At 49.8% G+C, this 24,653-nt stretch overlaps 1 protein-coding gene across 1 annotated transcript in view; it reads left to right on the top strand.

Annotated features, from left to right (window-relative positions):
* Positions 1-1,343, top strand: part of LOC142250590 (rho GTPase-activating protein 6-like) — a 194,731-nt gene extending 193,388 nt beyond the window's left edge. The window contains exon 12 of the mRNA XM_075322772.1: positions 857-1,343. Coding sequence (XP_075178887.1) covers positions 857-1,017 — 161 coding nt within the window. The 3' untranslated portion in view covers positions 1,018-1,343. The remainder of the gene's footprint in view (positions 1-856) is intronic.
* The last annotated feature ends 23,310 nt before the right edge of the window (positions 1,344-24,653 follow it).

Below are 24,653 nucleotides of genomic sequence, written 5' to 3' on the forward strand. Positions count from 1 at the left end.
GACACAGAGTGGTCACAGCCTGCTTTATCAGCGATATTGCAGCTTTTGATGACATCATATTAGCAAAGCAGCAGCTTCTCTTCCACTCTCTTGACAAGTTGTGACCACTGATGTCATGCCGATTGACAGCTGGCTCCCCATTGGCTAACTTTGAAGAATCGGCTGTCAATTAGCATCACATCAACAGTCACCCCCTGTCTACAGAACAGCACGGAGATGGAAGAGCAGCTTTGTTGACAGGGTGTGATTGTGGAAGTCATGCTGATTGACAATCGGCTGCCCATTACTTAACTGCGGGGAGCTGGGTGTTAATTAGCATCACATCTGCAGTCATGCCCTGTCTACATAACAGAGGAGAGCTGCTTTGCTGACAGGTCGTGATTACCGATGTTGTTGCTAATTGACAGCCAGCTCCCTGCTGCCTAGCTGTGGGGAGCCGTCTCTCAATCAGCATCATGTCAGCAGTCTCGCCCAGTCTACAGAGCAGCCCCGAAGAGGAAAATCAGCTCTGCTGACAGGCTGTGACCGCTGATGTCATGCTGTTAGGCAGCAGAGAGCCGGCAGTCAATCTGTGGGGAGTCGGCTGTCAATCAGCATCTTGTCAGCTGTCACACCCCATTAACAAAGCAGAAGATGAAGAGCAGCTCTGTTGATGTGAAGCAGCAGTATTGGTGGCAGGAGCGGTCAGCAGTGATCACTATGAGGTGGTGCTGGGTAGACAAGCAGGTAGTTAGCAATTCCATGGCTGATGGTTCTTCGGCTCATAGTTAAGACAAAAATAGTCCTGGATAACCCCTTTAATATCCTTGTCTTCTATTTTGCCCCATTGTTTCATTGTACTGATGCTACTTTACAGGATTTCAAGACAGCTTCGCCCCTCTGTGTAAGCGGCGCCCATCCCGCTCCCAGGAAGATCTGACTCTGCTCCCAGCGGCCACAACCCCTCGAGGTTTTCTGCCAGTTCTGCCCCGTTTCCTGCCAATATTTTCTCGAGGATCATCTTGTCCTACACCATAACAAGACTTATTTTCGTAAATAATACATTCTTGGTACGACGCTAAATAAGGCCTCATGCACATTATAGTGCACTTTCCGACTGTACAGTTCACAAAGCCTGACCATATTTCTCAGGAGCATGCAGCTATTTTAGTGCAGAGTCTATATAAGAGAATCTCTGCATATTGTTACATTTTATGCCTTAAGATCCATAGTGCCTGTCATCTGGATCCATGTGATATGGAGAACGAGTATGAAGCTCAATTTTAATTTTTTTTTTTTTTTCAAGTTAAGATTTTTTTTCAAGATGCGAGATATAAACTTGTAAAATATTACATTTAGAACTGCTGCTGTTTTTAGTTTTGCTTTGATTAATAAATTATGATAAAAAAAAATAACTTTCCATGTATTATTCTTTTACTTTAAACTGGAGTCGTAAAATCCATTTACTCAAGTAAGATTTATACAACTGTATTGCTTCATCTTAGAAACAAAGAGAAAAAGAAGAAACAGTACCAATAGAATTACAAAAGATGGTAATTTATTACATATTGAAAAAGATATAAAACACTTTAATCGCACAGGATGTTGAGAAAATGGATCAGTCATAATGAGTGAGCAACAAAGCGTGAAACAAGGGTAACAAATATCATGCTAAAATAACAACACCCACCACAACCTGACCAAACCCATGTATTAATAATATACAGGATCACATGGCCACATATAAATAAACGCAATGTTGCGTGAAATGGAAGTGAGCCGTGGAGGATAAAGGTTAGGTTGGTCAAAAGCACTGCTGCACAGTTGTCCCAGTATTAGTATTAGGTGGACAATGCCAAAAAGGTGTTAGAAAATATCTACACAAAAATATCTACCGTATATTCCAGAGCCAGATCTTAGGTAAATTATCCTAGTGCAGGGTATCAAGGGGTTATACAGTGCCTTGCAAAAGTATTCGGGCCTTTTGAATTTTTCAACCTTTTCCCACATTTCAGGCTTCAAACATAAAGATAAAAAATTTAAATTTTATGGTGAAGAATCAACAGCAAGTGGGACACAATTGTGAACGATATTTATTGCTTATTTTAAATTTTTGTAAAAAATAAATCTTTGTACTGTGTTAGCCAGTAGAGATAAAAAAAAGTTTGTTTAAAAGAACTGAGAGTCCTCAGTAGTTGATACCTTTTAATGGCTAACTGAAAAGATGGTAATAATAGCAAGGTTTCGAGACTACTCAGGTTTCTTCATCAGGCATAGTATAACAAAATCTGAAGAGTCACATATTTATACACAACAGGACATCACAAAATTATGTCCTGTTGTATATAAATATGTGACTCTTCAGATTTTGTGTTATGCCATGCCTGATGAAGAGACCTGAGTAGTCTCGAAAGCTTGTTATTATTACCATCTTTTCAGTTAGCCATTAAAAGGTATCAACTACTGAGGACTCTCAGTTCTTTTAAACAAACTTTTGTAAAAAATAAAAAACTGAAAATTGGGGCGTGCAATATTATTCGACCCCTTTACTTTTAGTGCAGCAAACTCACTCCAGAAGTTCATTGAGGATCTCTGAATGATCCAATTTTGTCCTAAATGACTAATGATGATAAATATAACCCACCTGTGTGTAGTCAAGTCTCCGTATAAATGCACCTGCTCTGTCACAGTCTCAGTGTTCTGTTTAAAGCACAGAGAGCATCATGAAGACTAAGGAACACAACAGGCAGGTCTGTGATACTGTTGTGGAGACGTTTAAAGCCAGATTTGGTAACAAAAAGATTTCCACAACTTTAAACATCCCAAGAAGCACTGTGCAAGCGATCATATTGAAATGGAAGGAGTATCATACCTCTGCAAATCTACAAAGACCCAGACGTCCCTCAAAAATTTCATTTCAAACAAGAAGACTGATCAGAGATGCAGCCAAGAGGCCCATAATCACTCTGGATGAACTGCAGAGATCTACAGCTGAGGTAGGAGAGTCTGTCCATAGGGCAACAATCAGTCATACACTGCACAAATCTGGCCTTTATGGAAGAGTGGCAAGGAGAAAGCCATTTCTCAAAGATATCCATAAAAGTGTTGTTTAAAGTTTGCCACAAGCCACTTGGGAGACACAGCAAACATGTGGAAGAAGGTGCTCTGGTCACATGAAACCAAAATCGAACTTTTTGGGCACAATGCCAAACGATATGTTTGGCGTAAAAGCAACACAGCTCATCACCCTGAACACACCATCCCCACTGTCAAACATGGTGGTGGCAGTATCATGGTTTGGACCTGCTTTTCTTCAGCAGGGACAGGGAAGATGGTTAAAATTGCTGGGAAGATGGATGGAGCCAAATAGAGGACAATTATTGAAGAAAACCTGTTGGAGTCTGCAAAAGACACGAGACTGTGATGGAGATTTGTTTTCCAACAAGACAATGATCTAAAACATAAAGCAAAATCAACAATGGAATTGTTCACAAATAAACGTATTGAGGTGTTAGAATGGCCAAGTCAAAGTCCAGACCTGAATCCAATCGAGAATCTGTGGAAAGAGCTGAAAACTGCTGTTCACAAATGCTCTCCATCCAACCTCACTCAGCTCGAGCTGTTTGCAAAGGAAGAATGGGCGAGAATTTCAGTCTCTCGATGTGCAAAACTGATAGAGACATGCCCCAAGCGACTTGCAGCTGTAATCGCAGCAAAAGGTGGCACTACAAAGTATTAACTTAAAGGGGATGAATAATATTGCACGCCACAATTTTCAGTGATTTATTTTTTACAAAAATTTAAAATAAGCATTACATTTCGTTCAACTTCACAATTGTGTCCCGCTTGTTGTTGATTCTTCCCCATAACATTAACATTTTTATCTTTATGTTTGAAGCCTGAAATATGGGAGAAGGTTGAAAAATTCAATGGGGCCGATTACTTTTGCAAGGCACTGTATATAATAGCATGTGCATATAAAGCAAAAATAAGGCCAGTGTAGATCAAATCACAGCCAATGAAAAACCCGCACCAATGGTAAAAAGAATGGATATAGATGTATATGGCAATGGAATCAGATGTATATGTACACATATGAAGTGCAGGAATTACTTCAAGTGCCCAATAAAGAATCTTACAGGGGGTAGTGAGATCAATGTAATGGGATGTACATGCAAAGCCAAGATTCTAACCGATGGAAAAACCACACTAGTAATAGTAAATACTTATGGCAAAAAATACCAAAGTTGTATGTCCACATATAGAGTGCAAAAAGCACTTCAATCACCTAGTGCAGGATCCCACAGGGGTAGTGGGATATATATAGTGGCATGTGCATAGGAGACCCAAAGAAGCTTATATGGGTCAGATCACAGCCATACAGTGCAAAGATTAATTCAAGTACCCAGTGCAGGATCTCAAAGGATTAATAAAATCTATATAGTAGCATATGCATACAAGGTCAGGAACATGGCCAATGGGAGGACCGCATCAGTAGTAATAAACACAAGTTGTATAAACACCATAAGTATATACGGTATTCACATATAAAGTGCAAGGTGCACTTCTAATACCTGGTGAAGGATCATAATGGGGTAATAAGCTCTATAAGTGGTATATGCATGTAAAGCCCAAAAGGCTTGTATGTGCCAGATCACAACCAATAGAGAACCCACACTTTGTGGAATAGATATAAATGGCAACAAACCAAATATATACATGCACTTATAAAGTGCAAAAGTGCAATTCATTTGCGACGAACAGGTCGCATAATAAACTACATGTGTAGTGTTGCAGGAGATGTAGTGATTGATGGAGAACATTCTACTACCGTCTGAAGTTGAAAAGGAGGTGGGTCTAAGGATGTTACTGCAGGCAGCCTCGAAGAGGAGCACTGGACCCAAAAAAGTTGCGGCGCGGGGTAACATAATGGCTCTTGACAAGAAGATCACCGTGGTTCCTAGCTCTCCTAGCCGTTATGAGAGGTCTCCTGGGTAAAACTTCGGCCAATGTGGGGACAGTAAAAAGTATTGGCCAGTGCCTGCCCAGGACCTCCCTCATCGTGTCCCATTCATGATTGAATGTACTAATAAATCCTATGTGGTTATCAGAGGTTGGCCGATATGAATTATACTGGAGAAGTTGGTTTCTGCTGGGAGTTCTTGGCGCGGAGGTAGCCCTTTTTGATGCACCTATTACTATATCCCCTTGCTTTAAACCTGCACCGGAGATCAGACAACTGGGATTCAAAGATGGAAGATGTAGAGCAGATCTGCCTCATCTTCAGAAACTGTCCAGTTGGGATGGCGCTTATCATACAGGTAGTGTGACCCGATGATGCCGATGATGCATGTAAGAGGCCATTGACCAATGTGTCCTTATGGAAGACATCGGTCTGAATGCCCCCCATGTCATCCACAGTTATCCCAATATCCAGAAAGTCCAAACTGGATCTACTGGATCTATAAGTCAATTTGATATTAAGAGAATTGTGATTGAGATCACACATAAGAGTCCAGCTGCCAAAAATAAAAATGTATTGCTTCATCTGTATGTCACATAGTCCATTAATGTGCTGCAGAAATGGGCTGCAGAAGTCTGGATCCACGTGGGTACCAAAGTATCTGAGCACCGGCCCCAGGGGAGTTCTGAGGGAACTCTGGATACTTATCGGTATCTGGCAACTTGGGTAATTAAAAAAAAAGCGGAAAATAAAGGGAAAAGAAGGCATGTTACACTTACCGGTGTACTGTACAGCTGTAACACTACTTCTAGGGCTGCTCATTATTCTTCATACATATGCACTGTTTCCCCCAGCCCTGATGTCTGGGATTGATTGCAGTCAGACAGTGCCCCCACCCTGTGTAACGGCGTGTCTGACTGCTAGCAATCACAGACGCTGTCTGTGTTTTCCTATCGTAGTGTAAAAATAAATAAAAAAAAAAAAACTGGCTTAAGGTCCCCCCATATACCTAGCACAGATAAAGCTTATGGCTATAGACTGCAGCCCCCCAGCCATGTGCCTATCTTGGTTGTGTATCAAACTAAGAGCGACCGCCTGCGGCTTTTTACAAAAAAGAAAAAATATTTAAAAAAAATGTTTAAAAAAACAGTGTGCGGTCCACCCTCCCCCCCCAGATTTGATATCCAGCCATGATAAAGTGGACAGCTGGGGGTTGGTATTCTCAGATTGGGGAGACCCATGGCTATTCAGCCTCCCAGCCTAAAAGTAGCAGCCTGTAGCTGCCCAGGATGTGACAATCCCAGAATGTTACCTGGCTCATCCCGCTTGTCCTGGTGTGATGGCAATTAGGGTAATAAGGGGTTGATGACAGCTCACAATGGCCACTAAGCCCTAGAATAGTAATGAGAGGTGTCTGAGACCATCCCCATGACTAATCTGTAAGTGGAAAAAAATGAAACACATAAAGAAAAAAATTCTTTATTTGAACTAAAGTACAAAAAGCCCTTGCTCCTCTTTATTAACCCCCAAAACACCCAGATGCAACATAATCCACAAGAGGTCCCACAACAATTTCACCTGTGCTTAATACATAATGAAGGCACAACGTGTGGGCAAAGAACATGTCCGCACGCTGTGGGCTTCGGGCAGAGAGTGTCTGAGCCGCAGCGATAATGTCACTCAGTTTTTCTGTGGTCACAGCTGGAGGTTCCCACGTTACCCCACTTGTGACCACAGGTAAACTGACTTCAGGTGACCTTATCAAACTCAGTGACCTCACCTCAGGATAGGTCACTGAGTTCACAGACCTGTATCTCCTGGCACAAAACTGCATTTTCTGCCAGGAGGTGCAAATTTGGTGCTGAAATGTTTGCACTAGATTTCAGCACCAAATTTGTACCTCTCGGCAGAATACTGGCACCGAAACAACGTCAAAACAGTTTTTGTTAATTTTTTTGCCAAGAAATGCAGATTTGCTGCTGAAATATATACACCATATTCCTGCATCAAATATGCATCTCCTGGCAAAAAAAAACCAAAACACAACGCATGCATTATGATACGTTTTTTGTGTATAAATTTCAGCATCAAATTTGCATCTCTTGGCAAAAAAATTAACAAAAACAGTTTTGACGCCATTTCGGTGTGTTTCTGCAAGGAGAAACAGCTGTCTGTGGATGGATACCATGTTTTGCCATAGGCGGTTTCCTTGACTGGAGACTGCCCTTCTCATGGTTGTTCCCTCCCGGTGAAAGACTTGGCTAGTTTCCTGCCAGCGTTGAGACATGTGATGGTGTTTCCGCGGCAGTCCTGTTTTGCATATTTTCCCAGGGGGCCTTGTTCTAGAATCACTGCGTTGAGAAACACGTGATGGTGTCTCCGTGGTGCTGGATGTTGATCTCCCTAAGGTCAATCATCCTTGCTTATATTTCTGCAAGAAGGTGCAAATGTGGTGCTGAAAAATGGTGCAGACATTTCAGCCTCAAATTTGCACCTCATGGCAGAAAACCGCTGTTTTGTGCCAGGAGTTGAGGTCACTGAGTTTAATGAGGTCTTCAAGGTCAATTTACCTGCGTTCACAGGTGGGGTACCATGGGAACCTCCAGCTATGACCGCAGATAAACGACGTCACCGCTCATCACTGTGGCTGTCACGCAAGGTATAGAGGAGTACCAAGAGAATAGCGAAAGGGAAGGAAAACCCTGTGCCTAGGGAAGAGGGAGATGGTGACCCCCTGACTAAACCTACCACTGGTCCCTCACCACCCTAGATAGGTTCCGCACGTATGCCCCAAGCCTGATACCTGACCCTAGGTATCCTTAGTGCTGGGTCCTAAATAGGTAACGGGTGAGATGAGCTCTTCGTCAACCCCACTAAACATTTAATTAGACACAAGGAGGACACACAGGAGAAATAGTGCATGAAGTACTTCCACAGATTACTCTGGTAGAAAGTTTCAACAACAATACCACAGATGAGTGCAAGCGCCTGCTTGCATCCAGAGCTTCAATAAACTACATCACCAGCACAAGTCCAGGAAAAATTAGAGTAGTTAAACCCAAGGGGAAATGCAGATTAGCAGCTGAAGGGAAGAGGAGCTCCACTGGGTCTTCAAGGGAAAGAGGGTGAAAACCCAGCAGCGGAGGTACCTAGCACACTGAATACTGACAGCAGCAACAATAAAAAAATCAAAGAGCATTTTGTGTAGCCAAACATTGTGACATTCTATAGCCGGACACCACAAGACTGTCTATCACCTGTGACAGCGGCTCAGTCATTCTCTGCCTGAAGCCCACAGCATGTGTTTACGTTCTGTGCCCAGGCGCTGTGCCTTCAGTACGTATGTAGCAGAGCTGGAATCATTGTGGGATCTCTTGCAAATTACATTTGAACTGGGTGTTTGGGTGGGTTAATAAAGGGGATTAAAAGGGTGGGGTGTTTTTGTATTTTATTTCAAATAAAGGATTTTTTCTGTGTTTAGAGTTTTATTTATTTTCACTTACAGATTAGTAATTCGGAGACCCCCCGTCTCAGACGCCTCTCATTACTAATCTAGGGTTTAGTGGCAGCTGTGAGCAGTCATTAATCCCTTATTACCCCGATTGCAACCGCACCATGGCAATCTGGATGAGCTGGGTAAAGTTCCTGGATTGTTGCATCTAACAGATGTGACAATCCTGGGCGTCTGCAAGCTACTACTTTTAGACTGGGGGGACACAATAACCATGAGAATACCAGCCCCCAGCTGTTGGTTTTATCATGGCTGGGTATCAAAATTGAGAGAGGGGGGAAATCGCAGTGTTTTTTTCTATTTAGTTAAAGCCAAGATAAGATAAGAGCACGGCTGGGGGCTGCAGCCTGTAGCCCTATGCTTTAATTGTGCTGGGTATCATAATATGGGTTGACTCTATGCAAGTTTTTTTATTGAGTTATTTTTCATCTTTCATCTTCTTTATTGGCAGCCGAGCAGTGGAGACGTCGATGCTGCGATGGAGCATTGTCCTGTATAAAAATCATGGTTTGTGAGTAGGTTTTGAGTCCATCTTTTAGCTAATAAGGTCCGTCTAGCTCATCTTTAGCAGTACCACACCTCCGTCTTCCTGTCATCTGGGTCAATGTAAAGGTCTGCACCCGTTACTGATCCAGCTTCGAGCCCATCCACCTGGTCCGTCAACTGTTACTCATCTTATCTTTGAAAAATTTCTCTGCAGATATTTCTTGGTCCAGTCTTGATGTTTAAACTGCTGTGTCTTCCTCAGTTGCTGGTCATGTCTATGAGCACTGAACATCTGGTACTTCTGTGTCTTGCTCAGTGGTGGTCGATTTCTGCCTCCTTACTTCGGCTGTGTCTTGGAGCATTGAACACCTTTTGTACATCTGTATCTTTTTCAGTGGTGGTCTGGTATCAGCCTCATTAGCTCGGCCATGTCTTGAGGACTGAACACCTCGTTGCTCAGTGGTGGTAAGTTCTGCTTTCTTACTGTGGCGCCCTAGACAAGCCAGGGGCCACAGAGCGCAACACCCACACACCCCACACTCCCAGCAGGCACACCAAAGCCAGAACACAAAACCCTTGTTGCCTTCCTCCAGGGGCTGATGATCACACCAGGGGGTGGGCCAGGCGGTTGGCCCCGCCCACCGAGGAGTTCACAGTCCTGGAGGCGGGAAAACCAGACAGATAGATTTGAGAAGTGAAAGTGAGCAGAAGGTAGTAGTAGTCGAGCAGCCTGAAGTTGGTCCGGGTGTGTGGCCCAGACAGATCAGCAAGGTTGGCAGACGGTGGTGACCGTCTGCAGGAGTGGCCGATTGGAGTCTACCGTAAGGACCGTGGACGGGCGGTGGCCCGGTGGTACCGGACCGGTACACAAAGAGAAGCCAGCACCAACTGGCAGGAGCTTTTCGGACACCGGGAAGGCTAGGAATCAGTGTGAATTTGCCGAATCCGTTAGTGAAGGGGACCTCCTGGGTTTCCAAATAGTCAAGTCCCGACAGAAGGCAACAGTCCAACCAAGTGAGAGAGACACCGCCACCGCCAAGGCAATCGTTTCTCAGGGCCAGCGCCTGCGGGCAAAAGGGGCTCCTCCGGCCCATATCCAAGCCGGGGAGCGGGTTACCGGTGGGAACCCATTGGAACCGTACAGACATCTTAGGTGCAGGGAAAGGCAGTTGCCACCAACCTGCCGGGAGCAACAACACCGCAGCCATCTGTGGGACCCGTCCATCCAGCCGTGTTTTACCGAGAACTGTGTCTTCATCATTGGGCTGAGTGAGTACCACCGTGCCGTGCGGCACCGCGCTGCCCCCGCGACCCTGCACCTCCCCAAGCCCCGTAACCTGCCTGCCATTCATCCCTACCCCATCACCGGGCCCCTGGACAACCAACCCCCCTACCCACGGAGGTGAGAAATAACAACAAAGCTGCTCCCAGTCACCGCTCCCGGGATCCCCGTCTAGAGCAGCGGTGGTGTCACCAAAATCACCACAACCGTGGGTGGCGTCACGGACAATATCCATAATCAAAACCCCCACAACCAACCAAATCCCCTTTTCACTCACGGGCGAGGAGCGCCGCTCGAGTCCCCGGGATCCGGCCCACCGCTCGAGCCACCACCGAGCAGCAGCAGCAGCCGCAGCAGCAACGGCGGCCGGACCCGAGCAGTGGGAGAGCGCAGCATCCCCTCCTTCGCCCGCGACAACTTGGCGTCACGAACAGGATCCTACCGTTCTACCAATTGGTGGAAGTGCGCCTTGTGTGACCGCCGGAGGTGTCCGGCCGGAAAATTTGAAAAGCCGCCATCTTGGGCATGAAGAGTTCCCGCTCGAGCGTCTCCTCGAGTAGTGGAGGCGCGAAGGCCTAAACCCTGCCCCGATAGAGGAGGAGCCGAAAAGGGACTAAGCGGGACGGAAACAAGATGTCTGCGCCCGACGAAGCCGCCGGAGGAGCGGTGGACGCAGCCGCGGGAGCACCCGTAGATGGGAATTGGCCTGCCCAGGTCCCGGCCGCGTTGGCGGGGGGTGCCGCGGCCCCAGCCCTCGCTCAGGTGATGCCGTTCTCTTTGCCCTATGTGCCCGGAGCTGCCTGGCTACCGCAGTACGATGGGAAACCTGATGCCTTGCAGGTTTTCCGGAAAAAACTTAGTCCGCTGCTAGAACTGTACCCCTTGACTGATAAGCAACGTGCAGCGCTAGTGCTGGGGTAGCTAACCGGCGCGGCTGACCAAGAGGCGGAGACCTGGGCCGAGGGGGACCGGTCCTCTGTAGCCACCATATTTGAAAAGCTGCAGACTGCATTTGAGACCCGTACCGAGGCAGAGTTGCGGATGCAGTTCTATCAATGCCGACAACGGCCCGCAGATAGCATTCGGGACTATGCTCTGCGCCTGCAGACCGCATTCCGCACACTGAAGCGGGTGGACACTATCAGCAGCGTGGACAGTAACAAGATGTTAAGTGAGCAGTTTGTGCAGGGGATGAGGTCCTCAGAGGACCGCAAGCAGCTTCGGCTGTGGGCCCTAGAACACCCTGACGTGGACTTTGCCGTATTAAAGGAACGGGCTATCAAAGCTCTGCAACTCCCAGCATTGGAAGCTCCTGAGCCAACCCCGTGGCCAGTTGAGACTGCTCCCGTTGCGGTGGCTCCTACCCCACCGGCATCGCCAGTGCCTGCAGCCCCAAGCGGGACAATGGAAGAGCTCGCTGCTCGAGTTCGCCGCATGGATGGGGACCTTGCTAAGATTCTTGCCGCACTCCAGCCTCCAACCAGATCCCAGGCTCCGGTGAAGATGCAGCTCGCCGACAGCCCGGAGGACGTCCCCTGGATGCAGCGGAGAAGAGCCAATGACTCCCGGAATGGGCCCCCAATCTGTTACAGGTGCAGCAAACCCGGCCACTATTCCCGACGGTGTCCGTTAAACGAGCAACCCCTGGGGCCACGGGCCAATCCTCAGGAGTAGAACCCCATGGCCCCCCAGACTGGCGGGACCGGTACATCGGGTCCCGGCCCATAATCCCCGTGGCTGTGGACGGCATACCGGTGATGGCTCTCCTGGACACTGGATCACAGGTAACCACCATACCATACACATTGTATCAACGGTATTGGGGGACCGACGAGCTGGCTCCCCCAGATGCTAGTATAACACTGATTGCTGCTGATGGACTCCCATTGACCCAAGTGGGATACAAACAAGTGGCCATGACTGTGGGGCGAGCTGAACTGCAACACCAGGGTATGATTGTGGTAATGAATGAACCCAGTGATCATAACCCGAAGATAGTGCTAGGAACCAATGTGATGGAGCACTGTATGAGTGATGTGTTGACCCTACTGCAGCAGCTGGCCGCCACGGCGGCGGGGAGCCGACAGAGAGCTGTGCAGCGTGAGATCCGAGCCTTGATGTACCGCCAGCATGTGAACTCGACAGGAGGAGAGATTGGTGGGGTGAGAGTGATGGATGTTGCCCCGTTGACTGTGCCCCCCAGGAGCAAGATGATGATTTGGTGTAGGGCAGCATTAGGGCCCCAGGGGCGTGACTACCCCGCCATGATAGAGCCCATGCCCTCCGAGCACTGGCCCAGAGTAATGGCCGTCCGAGGGGCGGTAGATGTAAAGAAAAGGAGAGTGCCTGTGAGGGTGCTGAACTGTGGGGAGGAAGAAGTCAGGCTTCCCCGGTATGCTACACTTGCCAAGTTGCTCACTCTGGATCCCCACACCATCCGCGAGGCAGTCCCCCCAACCTCACCACCGACTGCCAACACTCACCCGCCCCAAGGGGAGTTAGATGAGTGGCACCGACAGTTACATGTAAGCACTGACGATACTCCTACACATCACAAAGAAGGGGTATACCGGGTGGTACGGGAGTATGAGCAAGTTTTTAGCAAACACCCCCTAGACTTTGGGCAGATTAAAGGGGTCCAACACCATATCCCCACCGGTGAACACCCCCCTATCAAAGAGAGGTACAGGCCGATTCCCCCTGCACACTACCAATGTGCCAAGGACATGTTGAGGAACATGAGGGAGGCAGGGGTTATCAGGGACAGCTGTAGTCCCTGGGCCGCCCCGTTGGTACTGGTTAAGAAGAAGGACGGCACCATGCGGATGTGTGTGGATTACCGGAAGATTAACCAGATAATGCATAAAGATGCTTACCCACTGCCCCGTATTGAACAGTCCTTGGCCACACTGAGAACCGCAAACTACTTCTCTACCCTTGACCTCACCAGCGGGTACTGGCAAGTGGCTGTGGCATCCGAGGACCGGGTGAAAACTGCCTTCACCACCCCAATGGGGCTCTGTGAATTCAATAGTATGCCGTTCGGGCTGTGCAACGCCCCTGGAACCTTCCAACGGCTGATGGAATGCTGTCTGGGGCATCTAAATTTCGAGACCGTCCTGTTATACCTGGATGATGTGATTGTGTACTCCCAGACATATGAAGCCCACCTGGAGCACCTGGCCGAGGTGTTCGCGTCCCTTGCCAAATACGGGATGAAGTTGAAGCCCTCCAAGTGTCATCTGCTGAAACCCAGAGTGCAGTACCTGGGGCATGTGGTGGGTGCAGAAGGTGTCGCCCCCGACCCTGAGAAGATCACTGCCATCCAAGACTGGCCGAGACCAACCACAGTGAGGGAAGTAAGGCAGTTTCTGGGTCTGGTGGGGTACTACCGTCGCTTCATCAAGGGGTACACGAAGATGGCTGCCCCCATGCAAGACCTCCTCGTGGGACAGACCAAAGGTGGTAGACCCCTCGGAGCCCCACTGGTGTGGGAAGAGAGGCATGAGGAATCCTTCCACCAGCTGAAAGCGGCCTTGACCGGAGAGGAGATCCTAGCGTATCCTGATTACAGATACCCGTTCATCCTCTACACCGATGCCAGCAATGTGGGCTTGGGGGCAGTCTTATCCCAGGTCCAAGATGGGAAGGAAAAAGTGATTGCTTATGCTAGCCGAAAGCTCCGACCGACTGAAAGGAATCCTGAGAACTACAGCTCTTTCAAGCTTGAGCTCCTGGCGCTGGTGTGGGCTATCACCGAGCGGTTCCGCCATTACCTGGCTGCAGCAAAATTCACCGCTTTCACGGATAACAATCCGCTGACCCACCTGGACACGGCCAAGTTGGGCGCGTTAGAACAGCGGTGGGTGGCCAGGCTAGCCAACTACGATTTCACCATCAAATACAGGGCCGGTCGTGGCAACGTTAATGCTGATGCACTCTCTTGGATGCCCCACATGTCGGAAGAAGGGTGCGAGGATGACGACCTCGAAGAGATCGAGTTGCCTGCATTTCACCAGCCACCAACTGAGAAGGTGCATGTCCACCAACAACGGGTGAACCTGGACCCGCTACCCAGTCAGGAGTGGCAGGAAGCTCAAAACCAGGCGCCCGCTGTCCGCCTAGTCAAGATCCTGGTGGAGCAAGGCGCTGCCGGAATAGACCCTGCCGCCCCAGCTGAAGCCCAACGCCTGTGGCGAGAACGGACCCGGCTGTATCTACACCAGGGGAAGTTGTACCGTGAGCTGATTAACCCAAAGACTCATGAGAAAATCCGTCAGTTGTTGATTCCCCAAGCTAATATGCCCACCGTTCTACAAGCGTACCATGATGGTGCCGGACACTTCGGATGGAAGAAGCTGGAAATGCTGTTGAGAGAGCGGTTCTATTGGAGTGGGATGCGGGAGTCTGTAGAGGCCTGGTGCCGAGAGTGCGGCCCTTGCACACTGAGAAGGAAGAACGAGGCCAGCCAGAAGGCGCCCCTACTCCCGATCGTTACACATCAACCGCTGGAGCTGGTCGCCCTGGACCATGTAAAGCTCACCCCCAGCCAAAGTGGGTACACCTACGCTCTAACCATGGTAGACCACTATTCAAGGTTTATGGTGGTTGTCCCAGTTAAAGACCTAACTGGCCGTACCGCCGCTAGAGCGTTCCAGGCTTATTTCTGTCGACCACATGGATACCCTGAGAAGGTGCTTACTGACCAAGGCCCGGCCTTTGAAGCGGAGGTGTTCCATGAGTTTTGTCAGTTGTGCAGCTGCAAGAAGATCCAGATCACGCCTTACCATGCCCAAACCAACGGCATGTGTGAGAAGATGAACCACTTGGTCCTGGGCCTCCTCAAGACATTGCCGCTAGAAGAGCGGAACCTGTGGCCGGAGAAGCTACCTGACTTGGTCGATATGTACAACAATATCCCTTCCAGCTCAACGAAGTGTACCCCAGCATACCTGATGAGGGCTCGCCCCGGCCGGCTACCGGTGGATCTGGACATGGGATTGGAAGCCCCAGAAGCACTCCCTTCGACAGCTGAATGGGAAACTCGGCGGAGAGTGCAGTACCGACAGATTCAGGAATATGTTGAGAAGAACTTGAGTCGGAGTCCGGAACAACAGGAGCAGTGCTTCAACCAGAAGGCGTCTGCTGGCCCTTTCCAGCCTGGAAATGTGATGCTGAAGTGAAAGAGGAGGACCCACAAGCTGGATGATCAATGGGAGCAAACCCCATATGTCATACAGCCCACAGGATGGGAAGATGGGAAGGCCTACCAGATCAGTCGTGACCAAGGGGGCACTTTGGCCACGGTTTCCCGGGACCATCTAAAGAGGTGCCCATCAGCATTGAGGGCAGCAGCTGAAGTTCCGGTTCCTCCACCAGCGGAGAAGGCAAAAGAGGTAATCCACACCGTGATGGGTGACTTCCCAGCGGACTGGCCTACACAGAATGGCGCGGTGATACTTCCAGTGATACTGTTCCCACAACCCGTGGATGAAGAAGTGATGGAGGCGGTCAACCGTGAGCCAGTGCCAGTGTCCAGGGATGAACCTGTGCCCAGCTCCCCTATGCCTCCGCCTGCCCCACACGATAACAGGGAAGAGGAACTGATTGTTCCCTCTCCCCCGCTGCCTGTCCCCCACTGACACAGGACCCCGGAGGTCTACTCGTCCCAACCTAGGTAGACCCCCACTTAGGTACAGGGAAACCACTCTTTAAAAGTGGAAAAATTGTGTGTGTTAAAAGTACTGTTTGAAGTTTGAAAATGATAAGTGAATGAAACAGAAGAAAGTTACCTGATTGTAAACTGTGATTTGGAACCGGTCGTAGCCGGCAGCTGGTCCCCGTTGGGACCCCCTTCACCACTTTACATAAGAAACTACTTATGAACAGGCCCGCGAACTTGCAGGGCAACCACAAACCAGTGGCATGAAAATAAAAATGTTTGTTACAGCTTCCACCGTTACCGCCTCCGGAGAGGCAGATTGGAGGAAGGGCCCTCAGTGGAGTAGGCTGGGGCCCAGCCACCACCGGAACCGGTGGCAATCCTCTGGGGGTTTCAGGGGTTCCCCATGGACGTGGGTCCCCTGAAAAGGACAGAACCCGCTCGGGCAACTTGTGTAGGACTGGGGTCAAGGGGTGCTGCCTGTTTGCTTAGGGGTAGCATCAGGGCCAGGTTGCTTGGGTGGGAGAGAGCGGAAGCCGTAACCGTTTGCAACCGTTAGTAACGTTTAAGTAAGAGTACCTCCCGATGTGGGAAGAAGTTATTATACTTGTATGTCTGTTACCGTTTTTTATCTTTTTCAGTTGGTGAAAATAAAACCGGTGATGGACGGGCAGCCCACGGACGGTCTGCATTTAGCTATGGGGGAATGTGGCGCCCTGGACAAGCCAGGGGCCAAAGAGCGCAACACCCACACACCCCACACTCCCAGCAGGCACACCAAAGCCAGAACACAAAACTCTTGTTGCCTTCCTCCAGGGGCTGATTATCACACCAGGGGGTGGGCCAGGCGGTTGGTCCCGCCCACCGAGGAGTTCACAGTCCTGGAGGTGGGAAAACCAGGCAGATAGAGTTGAGAAGTGAAAGTGAGCAGAAGGTAGTAGTAGTCGAGCAGCCTGAAGTTGGTCCGGGTGTGTGGCCCGGACAGATCAGCAAGGTTGGCAGACTGTAGTGACCGTCTGCAGGAGTGGCCGATTGGAGTCTACCGTAAGGACCGTGGACGGGCGGTGGCCCGGCGGTACCGGACCGCTACACAAAGAGAAGCCAACACCAACTGGCAGGGTCTTTTTGGACCCCGGCAAGGCTAGGAGTCGCTGTGAATTTGCCGAATCCGTTAGTGAAGGGGACCTCCTGGGTTTCCAAACAGTCAAGTCCCGACAGAAGGCAACAGTCCAACCGAGTGAGAGAGACACCGCCACCGCAATCGTTTCTCAGGGCCAGCGCCTGCGGGCAAAAGGGGCTCCTCCGGCCCATATCCAAGCCGGGGAGCGGGTTACCGGTGGGAACCCATTGGAACCGTACAGACATCTTAGGTGCAGGGAAAGGCAGTTGCCACCAACCTGCCGGGAGCAACAACACCGCAGCCGTCTGTGGGACCCATCCATCCAGCCGTGTGTTTTACCGAGAACTGTGTCTTCATCATTGGGCTGAGTACCACCGTGCCGTGCGGCACCGCGCTGCCCCCCGCGACCCTGCACCTCCCCAGGCCCCGTAACCTGCCTGCCATTCATCCCTACCCCATCACCGGGCCCCGGGACAACCAACCCCCCTACCCACGGAGGGGAGAAATAACAACAAAGCTGCTCCCAGTCACCGCTCCCGGGATCCCCGTCTAGAGCAGCGGTGGTGTCACCAAAATCAACACAACCGTGGGTGGCGTCACGGACAATATCCATAATCAAAACCCCCACAACCAACCAAATCTTTTCACTCACGGGCGAGGAGCGCCGCTCGAGTCCCCGGGATCCGGCCCACCACTCGAGCCACCACCGAGCAGCCGCAGCAGCAGCGGCGGCCGGACCCGAGCAGTGGGAGAGCGCAGCGTCCGCTCCTCCGCCCGCGACATTACCTCGGCTGTTTCACTGAGCACTGTACACCTTATACTTCTGTGTCTTGCTCAGTGGTGGTTGATTTGTGCCTACTTACCTCGACCATGTCTCTGAGCACTCAACACCCTGTACTTTTTCGACCTCCAGGGAGGTTGCAGATCTGGAATATGACAGCTCTGGAGGATAATGGCTTCTTTTTCGCTTCAAGTTTGATCCTAGTCACATTTTTGGCAGTGACTGTGTATCTTTTTTTCTCTCAACTCATTTTTTGCAACCCTGTTGACTATTTGCAAGCAAACTTTTGATAACTCTGTGATCACCCTGCAAAGTCTTAGCAATTTCATGAGTGCTGCATCCCTCTGTGAGATTTGTGACAATCTTTGACTTTTCAGAGTCAGTTAATCTCTTTTTTTGGCCCATTTTGCCTGAAGAAATCAAGCTGAGTGTTCTTTCTGCCAGTCTGCCACACTGGCCAGCATGTACTTTGAGGACTTAGCCCAGGGTCCCCGTTTAAGTCCATATCTCTACACTACAAGGGTTAAAAGTCAGGGCTCCCCTGGGACCTAACATTTGAAGTAGCCAGCGCAAACTCATTCTTGATTGTCCTTTTTAGAGTTGCCAGGCAACCACCAACATTGGCCCCTAAAAGAAGTGCAGTGCGGTTTTCTGCGGCTAGAGATAAATTTAAGGTCACAATTCCATGAAATATTGCCAAGATCACAGAAAACTCTAAATAATGATCTTATGGAATAGGAAAAGTCTAAAATTAGTAAATGGATATAAGATATGCAATATCTATCTTTTAGACATTTATCCTGCCAAGCCACTCATTAATATTAAGTCTGACTCAAAAAATGTGTCCCCTGATATATATGTCCCCGGCTGCCTGAGGATATGGGGCAATCTAGTTTTGAGACCCAAACTACATAAATGTTGTTGGAAGAGATTTTACATTTAGGCTCCTCATAATTGGGTAATTTATCAGAAACATTCATTGCTTTAAAACAGATTGCTGCTCCTAATCCTTATACATAAAAAGATTAAGTAGATTGTCAGAGAATCTCAAAGATCTTCCTCAGTACTGGCCTGTGGTCACACTACAGCAAAATCTATAAAGATGATTTAGGAAATCTATCCTGAATTGTTGGAGAAACAGATGTGTGACGCCCCTAGACTAGTCAGGTCGTCACATGGTACTGCACACTATCTCCCAGTGCAGGACTCAACCCCCTATGGTTCTGGGTTCCCAACTTGCAGTACTGCCTCCACCAGCATCCAAAATCCCAATCACACCTCGCACCCACACCCTGTCAGGTACACCAGTGGGCTGCTAAGCTAAAATAGGGCCGCCCACCTAGGGATCAGGCAGGGAGGTGACAAGTCAGTTCCGTGGTAGCCCTCGAGCAGTGAGGAGCTCGGAGGAAGCTGGGAGTTGGAGATCCCAGGGGAGAAGCAGATTGGGTTGCAAACGGTGGTCTGGACCCGGAGGAGTCGGAGACCCCGGTCGCAGGATATTGGGACTGGGTGCCTGGTTAGTCAAGGAGGACGGTCGGCAGTTGCAGTCCAATAGCCAGTCTGGGGGCCGAAAGCACATCGAGGTACTGGACCCTAGGTCGGGGAGAGGCTTCAAGCAACCCGGCAATTAACCTGCGGAGGACAGGGCCTTTATGGACTGTTCCCACGAAGCTCAGAGATCGGGGGCACTAGCGCAACGAGGGGGATAGGGATTTCCAAACGAAGCAGCCCACTGAAATCCCCAAACGTGAGCTCCTGAGAGCAAGCTCCTCTACTACCCACAGTAGGGAGCGGGGCCCGGACAGCTTCAAGCTTACGGGCCACTTGGACACTTCTAAATTCTGTGCACTGAGGCAGGACCAGACCATCAGGCAGTGCTGCAGGGGACGGAACCCGGATGAGCTCCCCAAGAGGGCAGCGGCACCCAGAGACTTGGTTTACCACGTTGTCAGCGTCTGCTTTCCTGTTGAGTGAGTACCTGCATAACCCCTGCGAGTCTGCGCTCGCGCTGCTATCCATCCCACCATTCGGGGGTCCCGGGGCCTTTCCCTACCCGTGGAGGGTAACGTCATCTGGCTGCCCCACTACATCCCCCCGGGGTACTCTCAACAGCAGCGGCGTTACTCCCTATTACCGCACACCATGGGTGGCGTCACAAACTACCTAAGCAGTCCTCTGTAAATAACCCCCCATCACATTTCGGAGTGACCCCGAGCCCCCGGGTCTGGAGACCCTCAAGCCACGAGTAGCGACACCCGGATCCGATCGATTCGACCGCTGCTGGGGCGGTACATGTCCGGGACAGACGCATATGAGTTAAATGTTATGAGCTTGATTAGAAAATGTAATCCCCCTTCTCCGTGCTGCAAAATCGCTCACTGCATCCTCCTCTGCTCGATCACTGCAGCCTCTGCTCGCTCACTGCCGCCACCTCTGCTCACTCACTGCAGCCTCTGCTCGCTCACTACCCGCCACCTTCCTCCACTCACTGTCGCCACCTCTGCTCACTCACTGCAGCCCTGCTTGCTCATTGCTGCCACTTCCTCCACTCACTGCAGCCTCTGCTCGCTCATTGCTGTCCCTCTCTGCCTGCTCACTGTTACCTCTCACTGCCGCCCTCTCCTCCGCTCGCTACTACCTCCTACTGCTACCCCATCCTCTCACTCACTGCCGCCTCCTCCACTCGCTCATTGCTACACCCAACTGCTCGCTCAATGTCTATTCCTCTTGCTTTCTGTCTTCCATTCCTCCACTCACTGTTGCCCCTCCTCTGCTCACACACTGCCGCCAACTAGTGATGTGTCGGTTGGGAACGATCCGACACAAAAATCTGTCTCCCTGCCAAGCCCGGATTTAGGGGAGGGAGGGGGCAGGCCCTGGGCCACTCACCAAGCGGGGGCCTCCCACCAATATAGGGATAAATATCTCAAAACATGTAAAATACACGTCTCTTTGCTGTGAACTGCTTCTAATAAGGAACATTTAACAAAAGAGAAACTATTGAAAGTGTAGGGACCTGGCTATGGTCCTACATCTCAGTGGCTGGTGCAGAGTCATGGCACCTGCATCAGCATCCACTAACCTGGCTAGCCAGACTTCCTTAGTACCTGTACCTAATGCTTAGCTTATGGCATACGGCAGCCTTCTCTGATCCCAACAGAAGCTTCAACGGCCAGTGATGGCGAACCTATGGCACACATGCCATACAGGGCACGCAGAGCCCTTTCTGTCGTCACACACGCTGTCGCCTCATCCAGCCACTTTGAACTGCCGGTGTGATCACACCGACAGTTCAAAGTTGTGTTGGAGCAGAGCCAGAGGAGACATGTCTCCTCGCTCTGACAATCCTCCTCTCCTAGGCCTAGGAAACGGCGAGAGCGTCAGTAAACGGCGTCGGCGTAATGACGACTGGTGGCAGCGCTGGAACTGAGGACCCCACCCAGCGGCGCGCAGCGGTGGAGCGGGTGCTGGAAGGTGAGTTGTTTTTTTTTTAAACTGTGTGCGGCAGCGGCTGTGTCAAGGTGGGGGAAACATGGCAGCATGGGGGATACATGCCCTATGTGGGAAAACACGGCAGGATGGGGGAAAACATGGCAGGATTGGGGAAAACATGGCAGGCGGCAAGGGTCATACAAACTACCCGTCATCTACAATTATGGAAGAAATTATCAATGTAATGGGCGAACAAGTCCTTAGAGAAATTATTTCTCGAGTTTACAAATCAAAATACTACTCCATTTCTTTGGACCCCACACCCGATGCAGCTCACGTTGACCAACTAACCCTTGTATTAAGGTATATGGAGAAAGATGGCCCTGTGGATCGCTTTGTAACATTCATGATAAACCAAGGCCATGGCGCTCAAGACACGTTCAATGCCTTTTTTTTTTTTAAGCGACATGACCTAGATTTAGGAAATTGCCACGGTCAAAGTTATGACAATGCATCTGCAATGAGTGGCAAATACAACGGCCTGCAACCCAAAGTGAGAGAGAAGAACAATCTTGCATCTTGGATTCCTTGTACGGCACACTCTTTAAATCTGATTGCTAAAAATGCTGTAGAAAGCTGCTCGAGTGCTGTACATTTCTTTGACTTCCTTGAAAAGCTGTTCCTCTTCTTCACAGTTTCAACGCATCGGCATCTGCTCCTGACTGAGGATTTGAAAAATATTGACTCAGCAACCGCATTGACTCTCAAACGTATCACAACAACGTGTTGGTCCTGCAGAGCTGACGCTACTAAGGGGTGCTTCACACATAGCGAGCTCACTGCCGAGATCGCTGCTGAGTCACGGTTTTTGTGACGCAGCAGTGACCTCATTAGCGATCTCGCTGTGTGTGACACTGAGCAGCGATCTGGCCCCTGCTGCGAGATCGCTGCTCGTTACACACAGCCCTGGTTCGTTTTCTTCAAAGCCGCTCTCCTGCTGTGACACACAGATCGCTGTGTGTGACAGCAAGAGAGCGACAAATGAAGCGAGCAGAGAGCAGGAGCCGGCGTCTGACAGCTGAGGTAAGCTGTATCCAAGATAAACATCGGGTAACCAAGGTGGTTACCCGATATTTACCTTAGTTACCAGCCTCTGCAGCTCTCATGCTGCCTGTGCTGCCGGCTCCGGCTCTCTGCACATGTAGCTGCTGTACACATCGGGTTAATTAACCCGATGTGTACAGCAGCTAGGAGAGCAAGGAGCCAGCGCTAAGCAGTGTGCGCGGCTCCCTGCTCTCTGCACATGTAGCTGCATTACACATTGGGTTAATTAACCCGATGTGTACTGTAGCTAGGAGAGCAAGGAGCCAGCGCTCAGTGTGCGCGGCTCCCTGCTCACACTGGTAACTAATGTAAACATCGGGTAACCATACCCGATGTTTACCTTAGTTACCAGTCTCCGCAGCTTCCAGACGGCGGCTCCGTGCAAGCGCAGCGTCGCTTGCACGTCGCTGCTGGCTGGGGGCTGTTCACTGGTCGCTGGTGAGATCTGCCTGTTTGACAGCTCACCAGCGACCATGTAGCGATGCAGCAGCGATCCTGACCAGGTCAGATCGCTGGTCGGATCGCTGCTGCATCGCTAAGTGTGAAGGTACCCTAAGGCCCTTAAGCATGACTATCAGCAGATTAAATATGTACTTAAACAGATTGCTGATGACTTTGAAGAACAAAAGCTGTGTACGGTGTGAAGCAGAAAGACTGTTAAGACAAATTAATCAGCTTGAAATTGGTATTAACACCACCTTCTGGAATGATATCCTGCAAATAACAGATACTACTAGTAAAAATCTATAACATGCAAAACTCGATCTAAACACTGCTGTGGCGTCACTGACCAGCTTAAAAAACTGTCGCATGAAAGCGTGACTCCTTCAAAATTTATGAGAAGCAAGGTGAAGAGCTGTCTGGTTCATCTGATTATGTTCAGACGACAACTCGACACATGCGCCAAAACGTGTCTCAATCCATTGGATTATGGCCATACGGAAGAAGTACAACTCAGACCTTCTGAAAAATACAGAACAGAAACTTTCTTGCCTATCATTGATCAGTTTATTGCTTCTCTTGACCAACGTCTTCAAGCATATAAAGATATATCAAGCAAATTTAGTTCTTTCAGACGGCTAAAAAAGCTGTCTTCAGAAGAGCTTGAGGCCACAGCAGAGCAACTCGTCAGGTCTTATTCAGATGACTTGGACATTACATTTATCGATGAACTGTGTCAGTTTGTAACATTTTCCAATTTATTCACAGACAAGGAGCCAAAAGATATCAGCACCGAATTTTTCATGTACACGCTTATCATGGAAAAGGGTGTGCAGGACACTTTCCCAAATATTGAGACAGCTATAAGGATATACCTAATTTTGATGGTAACAAACTGCAGTGGTGAGCGTTCCTTCTCAAAACTCAAATTACCGTAATTGAAAACCAATCAAGGACATCCATGAAGCAGGAACGACTTGTAAATTTGGCTATCATAAGCATCGAGTCAGATATACTGCGTGAAATGGACTTTAGTGACATCATTAGTGATTTTGCAGCACAAAAATCAAGGAAAGTTTATGGATTGTAAAAAATGAATGATTTTACCCGAATTACTCTGCGTAAATGATTTTATTAAATAAACTTGCGTTTGTTTTATTTTATGTTACATATTGCAACATCTTAAAAAATTGGCCTCCCTCCAAAATGGGCCCCGGGCCACCCACCTCTTAAATCCGGCCCTGCTCCCTGCTGTGACTGACAGGAGCCGGATCCCCAATGAGAGCCACTAAATTCTCTTAACGGCTCTCACTGGGTGTAAAATATGGGTGTTTGGTCGGCAAAACCCCGCCCACCTGCGCGTGGTTTCGGAGGCATTAACACAAGCTTAAATATGTGTTCACCTGCGGTGAACACATCTATCTATATATACAATTGCCTTATTCTGTCTGTCTGTCTGTCTTGCTCCAATATTGTGTCCTTACAGTGACAATTGTGTCCTTACAGTGACAACCGTCGGATTGGTCGCTGGGCTCGGCCTGGCCCCGCCCCACCACACGGATTGGCCGCTGGGCTCGGCCTGGCCCCGCCCCCCGCATGGATTGGCCGTTTTGCCAGGCCACGCCCCGCACGCTGTGCCGCTAGGCCACGCCCCCTCACGCGGTGCCGCTAGGTCACGCCCCCTCACGCGGTGCCACTAGGCCACGCCCCTCACGTGGTGCCGCTAGGCCACGCCCCTCACACTGTCACTAGGCCACGCCCCCTCATACTATGTCGCTAGGCCACGCCCCTCACACTGTGCCCCAAGGCCACGCCCCTCACACTATGGTGCTAGGCCACGCCCCTCACACGGTGTTGCTAGGCTACGCCCCTCACACGGTACCGCTAGGGCA

The sequence above is a fragment of the Anomaloglossus baeobatrachus genome, chromosome 9, assembly GCF_048569485.1.
Source record: "Anomaloglossus baeobatrachus isolate aAnoBae1 chromosome 9, aAnoBae1.hap1, whole genome shotgun sequence".
NCBI classification, from domain to species: domain Eukaryota; kingdom Metazoa; phylum Chordata; class Amphibia; order Anura; family Aromobatidae; genus Anomaloglossus; species Anomaloglossus baeobatrachus.